The sequence below is a fragment of the Passer domesticus genome, chromosome 5, assembly GCF_036417665.1.
Source record: "Passer domesticus isolate bPasDom1 chromosome 5, bPasDom1.hap1, whole genome shotgun sequence".
Taxonomy (NCBI): Eukaryota; Metazoa; Chordata; class Aves; order Passeriformes; family Passeridae; genus Passer; species Passer domesticus.
Genome location: NC_087478.1, coordinates 49,278,886 through 49,288,620, shown reverse-complemented (window position 1 = coordinate 49,288,620; position 9,735 = coordinate 49,278,886). Strand labels below are relative to the sequence as shown.

General features: G+C 51.7%; 1 protein-coding gene across 1 annotated transcript; it reads right to left on the bottom strand.

Annotated features, from left to right (window-relative positions):
- Positions 1 to 956: 956 nt before the first annotated feature.
- On the bottom strand, positions 957 to 9,696 carry ELFN2 (extracellular leucine rich repeat and fibronectin type III domain containing 2). The gene has a single exon (XM_064420302.1). The coding sequence runs from the start codon at positions 9,346 to 9,348 to the stop codon at positions 6,922 to 6,924; it is 2,427 nt and encodes an 808-aa protein (XP_064276372.1). The 5' UTR covers positions 9,349 to 9,696; the 3' UTR covers positions 957 to 6,921.
- Between the last annotated feature and the right edge of the window lie 39 nt (positions 9,697 to 9,735).

The following is a 9,735-nucleotide window of genomic DNA, read 5'->3' as shown; positions in this document are numbered from 1 at the left end:
CTGCAGCATATATATCCAGGAGCTGTTGTATCCATAGTCACAACTCCCTGGAATCATTTATTCCTATCCTTTGCTACACAAGGAGCAGAGACTGTGAGCTCAACACACTCAATAACGAAGCCTAGAAGCCATGGCTAGATTTGTCTAATCAGAGCTGGATGTGCAAGAGCAAAAAAAAAAAGAAAACCTCTGAGCCAAGGAGCCTTACCACTCTCAGGAGAAACTAGAAACATTAAGAAACAGGAGGCAGAGAAGAGACAAGACATGCAAGGGAATGGCTGCTATGTCACCATACACAAATTGGCCTAATTATGTGTATAAATGCACCAATAGGCATGGATTTGCTGGCTGTATTCTTGACTTTAAATATTGATGCTTAGGAAGAGCTGAGATCAGAATATCTGCTGGTGGATTAGGCTACAGATTGCTCAGTCATTACCCACGGCTGGATCGCCTGCCTTGGATTGCCTTCCTCCAGAGAGCTCTGGAGCTCAGACAGAGGATTTGTTGTGTAGGAAATGGGCAAGGAAGCTCTGCCTTACAGCCAGGCAGAGCTGTCTGCTTGCCCTGGGTGGGGCAGAACTTGGGTGCTGACTGGTGCAGGAAAGGTCTGGTATCATGACAGAACTAAGAACTGGGTGGAAATAAGGATGTCTCCAAAACTGTCGACAGCCAAGGGAAGAGAAACAGTGTGTTTGGGGGAAGCAGGTGACCACTGGGTGCCTGGGACAGTCTTCCCATGCCCTGACCCAACTCTCTCAGTTTCACCCATACCCTGTTTCCTCCCATCCCGTCCCGTCCCATCCCATCCCATCCCATCCCATCCCATCCCATCCCATCCCATCCCATCCCATCCCAACCCATCCCATCCCATCAGTCCTGTCCCGTCCTGTCCCATCCCATCCCACCTTCTCTACCAGACAAGTCTGGAACAAATGGACTCAGAAGCAGCTTTTTATAGTTTTTGCTTGTTGATTTTTTTTTTTTTTAGGTTTTTGTTCGTTTTGTTTTTTTTAAATAAGAAATTTATTGCAAATATAGAAATTGATTTTCTCCATACAGGAATCTCCGAGTTGAGGAAAAACGATTTCGTGCCATTCAGTTTTAAAACAGGAAAAGAAGGAAAGAGAGAAAAAAAAGAAAGAAAATAACAAGAAGGAAATACAATTCTAAAAGAAGAAAAGAAAATAAATTCAAAAAAAAAGAAGAACGTAAAGAACATAACTCCAACTTAAATTTGTCCATACACAACTGGGGGGGGTCACAGGGTTGTTACGGAAGGAGGAACACCAAAGAGGCCACAAGGAGCCAGTCCCAGCTGCTGCCTCCCAGGCCCTTCCTTACATTCAAGGGCTGACACCCCCTTCTCTGTGCCTGGCAGCTGCCCGCCCCTTCCCACCCCCTCACCCCAGACGCTGTGCTTGTGGATGGACCAGCCGTACCAGCCCTGGAGGGTCTGGCCTGCCCCAGACAGCCTGTTCCTCTTCCCCCCAGGGAAGGTGGAGAGCCGGCGGTGGGGACAGGCCACCCAAGAGCAAGGCCTCACAGTGGCGGTGGTAGTTACGGGGGAGGCGAAGGCCAAGCCGAACGCGCGAGGATGGGGCATACGGAGGGGCACCGTGAGGGGCGGAGGAGGGAATCTGACCCCTGGTGGGGCAGGGAGAAGGAGTGGGAGAAGAGGGGTGGGTTGGGGCAGCCCTGCAGAGAGCTGCCCTCGTAGGACAGCCGGGGAGAGGTACGGACAGGCCTGGCCAGGGCGCGCGGGGGGACAGTCAAGGGCGGGCAGGCCGAGAACGCCCCTCACAGTACAAGGCCAAAGCGGCTGAGGGACAGGGCTGGGAATGCGTGCGTGTGTAGGGGGGACGCAACAGATGCTCCCCTCTGCCCCTTCTCCAGGGAAGGACCCAAAATCGCCTGCTCAGACAGGGTGGGCAGGGCACGGCTGAGGTGGGGCAGGCTCCACCAGCCCTGCAAGAAACCCCCACAGCCTGGCAGGGGGTGGCACAAAGTGTCCGTCCCACACCAAGCCACCCTGAGGAGATTCCCTCCTGCTCAGACGGTGGGACAGCAGCAGGCTGGCTCCAGCAAGAGGACACGACTCCATGAGGCTCTTCTTGACTGCACCTTGTGCGGAAGGAAGTGGTGATGGTGGAAGGGATATTCTCCAGGCTCCCGGAGGCTGTGTGTCCTTCCTGATGTAGCTGAGTTCCCAGTCACCAACAAACATGGCAAATGTGCTTCTGGGGCCCTGGGTCCAGCTCCTACCCATATCGCAGCTGCCCTGTCTGTAGCACTGAGCTCTGCCCTAAGAGAGGGCTCACAGCTCATCATGAAGTCTGCCTAGATTTTTTTTCTCCAGGCACTGCTGACTTACTCCCCACCTCCTCTCAGAGAGCCCTCATCCCTGCACTCAATCCTTTTCCTTGCTGTCATTCTTTCCACTGCAGCCATCTCTTCCCCAGGTCCTTTCAGCCTGTCCCTCTTCTACACCTTCTCCATCTCCCTCTACCTGTTACCTCCTTGTCTCACCATTCCTTGGTCCCACCATACCTTATTCACCCCTACTGTGTCTGCCCCTCGTCTCTTTCTCAGCTCCTTTTCCACCTTCCTCCTGCATCTTCCCCTCCTTCCTTCAAGCCTGCCAGGCAGAGCCTCCTCCAGCCAAGAAGGCTGATTAGCATTGCAAACACACAGAGGCCTCCTCAGCCCAACATAATTCTTCATTTGTCAGTCATGAATATTTCACACCTGCCTCAAGAGGGATTTATTCAGTATGGAAGAGTGGGGAGGGGAAGAAGGGAACATGGTACTGCAGCATAAACTGGGGCAGCACCAGCAGATATGGGAAAGAGCTCTGCCCCACAGGAAGAGCATGCCTAGCTAGGGTCTCACCTTCACTCTCCTGGGTGCAGGACCCCAGCCCAGGCTTCTCCCCAAGGCTGTTCTTGGGGCTACAGGGCAGGTCTACACCCAACCTCATTCCTCACCCTCCACAATTTCCAGTGAGATGAACTAAGCCCCTGTTTTCTCTGCCAATAGCCAACAAGCCAGAAATAAAGTGTGAAATGGTTTGGTCTTGGTTTGGCCCCAAAAGTCCACTTTCCCCTAGGAGAAGGCAGCATTGAGGGACTTGCCAAAGCCAAGCCTTAGAGGCCTTAGAAACTTCAGGCAGTCTCTCCACACTTTTTCCCAACAAAGAGGTTTTTGAGGCCCTGCCCTCTGTCAGGCCAGCCAGGGTGAAGAATGCACAGGATAGACCTAATCCAGAGGTCTATGTAACCAATAAGAGGAAGGGGGTGGGAGATCTTCCAAGTGATTGCAATCAGCTGCACATCAAGTTTTCACTGTATCAGAGGTTTCCCTTCAGCTAAAGCACTCCACATTCCCTCTAGAATAACTTTGTTTTTTGGGAAAGAGCAGCCAGGGCAAAGGGAGGGCAGTGACCATTTCTCTTACAACATCTATCTTGACAGGCCTCACTCCTGTTCCTCAATAACAAGGAGAGATGATGGCCACCAAAAAGAGCAGGCCTTTGGTATACAACACCTACCCCTTTACACACATGACTGTGGAAAGCAGCTGAGAGACCACGTTTGCAGCAAGGGAAAGAGGGACAATGGGAAGAAGAAGGAATGAGGTTTATGGGGTGATTGGTTTGGGTTCTCCTTGGGGTATGTTCCCTCTCAAACTGGTAGAAGTCTCTCATAAAATCACATCAGGGGTCAATGAAAGGAGCAGAGAAAACAGGGACAAGGACAGGAAAGACTTGGAGGGAGGAGGTTAAATTCCAACAAACTGGCACATACACAACAGGTGTTTGCTCAGAAAAATACAGTAAAATTATCATGCAAATAGAACGTTAAATCTGCTTTCCTCCAACAGGGCTGGCATCACTTTGTGAGCCCTCATCCTGAGGGAGGGAGCAGGACAAAGAAGAACGGAGGAGGAAGGAAGGTGAGACACTTTGTTCCCCTTCCTTGCCCTCTTCCTCCCACAGAACAGTCCATCTTGTGCAAACTTCATCCAATGGTTTGAAATGGGGGGCTACTGCTGGGAGGGAAATGGCTTTTCCCCCCTATCCAGCCTCACCCCCACTGGAGAAAAAAGAAGGGCCTGATGATAGCTGTATCCCTGACCTTTCTTTTCTACCTTGTTGAGGTGTTGAGGGGAAAAAGCAGAAACCCTTACACAGGTTAACGCTCCCCCTTAAAGTATTGACTGAGCAGAACTGTTTACAAGACCACATAGCAGAGAAGCACAAGGAGGGAAGAGCTGGGGAGAGGAACAAGACTCCATCCCCCCTAGCCCGTCATCCCCCTTTTTCTGTCCAATTCTGTGCCCCAGCCACTAGTCTTTTCTGCCTGGATGGTTGCCATGCTGGAAGACCACTGAACCTGCTCCATGTGGTAGCTGGGGAGGTCTCTCTTGTGCCTAAGCATCTCTCACAGCATTTACCTGTCTTGGTTTGCTGCATGGTCCCAGCATGTAGGGACACCTGCCAGCAGTGGTGTGACTTCCCTTTGTGACTTCCCTTCACCCTCCTGCACACAGGTGCAGACACACAGGTGCACACACACCCCTTCCTCTGGGTTGGATTGGCTCTTACCATGTGGAGTCAGTCCCACAAACACCTCTGGACTCAAGGCAAAATAATGCTTTGACTGTGGGAAAGCAGGCTGACAGTGAAAAGTCTGAGGCAATGGGGTCAGGACCTGGCTTAGGACTGTTCTGTTGCCATCAGCATCCCTACAAGGAAGAAACTCCACAGATCTTCATAGGTTTACACTTTGGGGATACCTGCTCTGGTTTTCATGCACCAGACTCTGCCTACTGCTCCACCTCACTTACAGATGGTGAAATTGTCATGTGTGGCATAGAAGCCACCTCTCACAGCTGGCATTGCTACTACCTGGCAGATAACAGGCAAGTTCTCAGCATGCAGCATGTAAATCCCTCCTAGAGAAGCTTCTACACCCTCATCCTTCTCCCAGGGCCCCCCAAAACACTGCGTCTTCTGAGGAGAACCTCATACTTAGGGAGAGCCAACACAACATAGGCCCCCACCCTCACCCTGACAGAGGTGAACTATGGTCAAGTGTTGAGCAGATCATGGAGAGGAGGCTCACTGTGCTGCATAAAGATATGTTCAGCAGGCAGCACTTCTGCCTGACAGAAAAATACTGGGGGAGATGGTGCCAAGATTGTGCTTTATTGGGTTGCTCAAAAATGGGAATAGGTGGAGAGGGCAGTAGGCTCATTGCCAATTCTGTGACAGATGTCCTATGCAAGAGGCAGAGGTTGGGACCTAGCAAGTGCAACTGGGATTTTGTCAAGACATGACAGGATCCCTAAGAAAAGTTTGTCACACCTGTGAGGATTAGGAGATGATATGTTGTTCTCACTGTCAGGAGGGCATCTAAGTAGTCAAAGGAACACTGCCATCCAGACGCTGGTGTCCTCTTCCAGCCTGGCACACACAGTGCAGCTGCACACACAAAGGGAGCTTCTTCCAGGCCATCCTTCTTGGGCTACTCCCAGGCCCCATTTTCACATCCCATTCATTCCCTGTGCTCCTGTCTTCACCCTAGGCTGTCCCCTATCCATGCCAGCACGTCGATAGCCTATACAAGAGAAAGACTCTTTGTGAGGCCAACCCAATGAGATGAGCAACTGAAATCCTGTTCTTTACGTTCACCTGGAACTGAGGAGGTTGGATGATGCTCTTCTCATGGACACCCACCTCACAGCCCCTGGTGAAAATCAGTTGGGAAGAGCTGCAGAAGCTTAACGGAGAACTTGTTCTGCTGAGGTCCTCTCCAGGTCCCTTCCTCACAGTAAGGGGGACATGAACAGAGGGTATTAAACTGACTACACAAGGGCAGCCTGAGCATGTGAGGTGAGGAGGACCTCTGACCTGTAATGCTCATGGAGAAATGGGAACCCCATACACCTCTGATACACCAGACCTTCCTGCCTTTTCCTCCATCACTCCTTGAGGACCTGGCTTGCCATGCCAAAGAAAACATTCACAACCTGTTTCTCCCCGCTATCTGGCAGAAAACTGGCTCTGGGAAGGCCTGAAGAATGCCTGTCCCTCCAGATTGCTGGTGTTCATCAGCAGCAACCTGGCAGGAGAAGGGAAGGAGGAGGAAGAGTAGCAAGGGCACAGAGCCTGTTATACGGCAGGTCATCCCTGCCTTGGTCCTTCACATCTCTTCTCCTTCCTCTGAGGAGGACAGAGGTTTGTGAAGTATCTAGACAGGAAGTTCAAGCCCAGGGACCCTTAACAGAGAGGGATAGGGAAGGGCAAAGGAAAAGAAGGGAGAGAACTTCTTCCAGAAATTCCCACCTTTTTTGGAAGGGGACTGGAGAAAGAGAAAAGCCTCCACTGCTAAAGAAAATGAGGAAAAAAGTTAGTGATGGAAAATTTGGCATATCAGGTGTACAAGGTGGACAAGGAAGCTTTCTTAATCAAGGTCCTTCCCTCCCACCCAAAAGAAAAATCAGCCTTCAACAGGAACAGAAAGATGAATAGTTCACAGCTGAGTTTCATGCCCAGTGAGCGTCCATCTCTGCCCTTCTCCTACCACCACTGCCACCCACTCCCAGGCCATTCCCACCCACCCACCCACCCACACTCCAATGTTGTTACCACAGTGTCAGTGCAGGGCGCTCCTCCCAACCATCTGTGGGCAGAACAATGGTCCCCGTAACACAGTAGAGACAATTCGGTGTGTGTGTGTGTCAGTGTGTGTGTCTGTGTGTGTAAGAGTTGTTGTAAACTTTAAGAAAAGGTTTTGTCAGTTTTATATTTGTCAGGAGTATTTTGTTGTTGGTTTATTTTTCACAGTCAAGTGGCTTTTTTTTTTTCTGGTTGTTGGAGGGGGGGTCTTGGTTGTATTGTTTCCTTGTGAGGAAGAGTCACAGCTTCTGCTGAGCAGAGACTCCTTTCCAGTAATCCAGGATGTCATGCAGATCCTCGTCCTTGGCAAACTGAACTTTCTTCCGCAGGGCATGCCCAGCTGCCATGTAAACCTCCTCCCTGTGATGCTTCTTGTAAGGCCGGAATCGCTCCCAGATCTTGTGGGTGCTCTCTGAGGAGTACTCGGGGCTGGAGGAGTAGCCCGAGAAGTAGTGTCTGGGGGAGAGCTGGGAGTACGTGGAGTCTCGCTTGGACCGGGACAGTGGCTTGAGGAATGACACCCGCTGGCTCAGGGTGTCAGCACTTTCCTCATAGTACAGGGCCGGGAAGGAGTGACGGTGCTCACTGCAATGGTAAGAAGGCTTGACCTCCAAGTGGTGGATGGCACTTGGAGACACCAAGGGAAGACGATCCAAAGGGCTGTTTAGTGGGCTGCCCTTCTCGATGTATTTGGAGTCAGACTTGCTGAGTGGTGGGTGGTCAGGCACATCCAAGCTGAAAACCTTGGCGCTCTTGATGGAGCCACTAGAGGAGATGCTGCAGGTCTTTCTGGCCACCGCAGCATCAGCACTGAGCTGGCGCTGCAAAGGGTGGTGGGAGCTTTCCTTGTAGGGTGGGGAAAGAAAGCTGGGCCGCTCTAGCCCACTCGAGGAACCGGCTGGGATGGACTGGCACTCAAAGGCCATATCTGAGTCAACACCAGTCCCACCACCCAGGAAAGATGCTGTGTCCAGCTTGAGGGCGTCAATGCAGTTGTTGATGATCTGGTTGACCTTGTCTACCTCCTTGGCTATAGTAGAGATCTCAGCAGCTGAGCCTTGCCCATTGTCAAGCTCCCTCAGGTCCTCATCTCGCTGGGTTCTCTCCAGCCCATCTCCACCTCCTGTCCGCACCTCAATGTAGTTACCTTTAGTGGTGACTTTAGGAGTCTCCATCCCAGCATCCATTGACTTTGATGGGGGCAACTTCTCCCCAATCATGGAAGGGATGGAGGACATCCGTGAGACAGGAATGACAGGTGGCTCACCCAGCTTCTGGGAAGGGTGGACCATGGTACTGGTATCAATATCTGATCCATAACGCATTTCTAGAATGGTCTTTTTGACATTGAGTGACTTCTGTTTCTCCTCCTGCATCCTCCGCTTCCGCAGGCAGTAGTACACCACCCCCAGGACAATGACCATCCCAAAGAGGCAACCCAGGGTGGTCATAATATAGTGTGTAGTGGTGGAAGTACTGGAAATAGGATCCTCCCTGCCTTTGCTCCGGGTTGCAAAGGTCAGGCAAGTATGGTTGTAACGCCTGTTGTTGCGGATAGAGGCCACACAGAACGTATAATCAGTGTGGGCCTTCAGCTTGTTGACAGTGACATATTCCTTCTTGCTCTTCAGTGTTGCAATGTCAGAAACGTAGCTGTTGTTGTATTGGACCAGCACATACATCTTACTGTAGGGCATGGGGATGGTGACCATCAGGATGGCTGAAGTGATTGTGACATCATGTAGCTTGATGCTGGGACTGAAGGAGGAGTCAGTGGTGGAAGAGGCTGGAGGCTTGACTGAGAGGAAATCCCCAGGGCTGATGGCTGACCCTTCATCCAGATCTCGCTGGGAGTCAGGGGTGTAAGGAGTTGGGTTGACCCTAGAGAGGGAAGGGATGGTGCCTCCTCTGCACATGGACTGGAAGATGGTGATGGCATTGCGGTTGTGGTGAGGCCGAGGCACCAGAAGCGGATACCCAGCAAACTCCCGTGGAGTCTCACACTGGAGGCGGTCATAGTTCTTGGTGACGTTGTTGAAGAGAGCCAGCCAGTTAAGAAAGCCGTAGAGGCTACAGTCACAGTTGAAGGGGTTGCCAGCCAGCTCGCACACCATCAGGTTACTCAAGCTGGTGAAAGTGTTGCCCTCCAGACGGCTGAGGCGGTTGGATGACAGGTCAATGCTAATCAAGCTGGGGCACTCAGAGAAGGCAGTGGGGGTGACCAGCTCTATTAGGTTATGCTGCACAAAGAGGAACTGGAGGCGGGCCATGCCCCGCAGCATGCCCTCTGTCAGGTTGGTGAGTTTGTTGTAGCCCAGCTGCAGGACCTGGAGGTTTGACTGACCCATGAAAGCTCCATCCTCAATGTAGGAGATCTCATTCTTGGTCAGGTTCAAATCAGTCAGGTTGCCGAAGCGGTTGAGGGAGGAGTACAGCACCACCTTGAGCTTGTTCTCGTTCAGACGCAAGTCGTGCACCGTGCTGTTGATATGCTGGGGGATGGTCTCATACGGGGGCTGGTTCTGGCTGCAGATGGCCAGCCACACATACCCTTTGTCCCCCTCAATCAGCCAGCAGTCACCTCGCACAGTGCCAGGGGAAAACAAGCAGAGCAGGGCAGCTGCCCACAGCCCCAGGCACAGCATGGTCTGCAGTGGTGCCCTCATCAGGATGGGGGAAAACAAATCCCCAACAAAAAACAACGCCAAATCTCAGGACAATGGCAAAAAGAAACTAGGGGGCAAGAATGGGGGTTCAACAATGGAAGGGAATGAGCACCCCAGTCCTATCAGATGTCATCACCATTATTTCTTCTTGCCCTCTGGGTCAAGCCAGGAGCATAGAGGAAGGGGAACACATGCAATATTCTTCCAGAACACCCAAAAGCTACGACCATGGATGTTTGGTCTGGAAGGGAACTACCTTGTGCTTCTTTTCTAAACAAAAATTCAGGCCAAGGATAATGAATCTTCTTTGATGCTCATGAGCAACCCACACACTTTTTCCCCTTTTCTCCCCTCCCACCCACCCCCCACCCACACCAAACCCACCCC

Coding starts and splice junctions, on each gene's coding strand:
- ELFN2 (XM_064420302.1), bottom strand. CDS start 9,348: ATGAGGGCACCACTGCAGACCATGCTGTGCCTGGGGCTGTGGGCAGCT.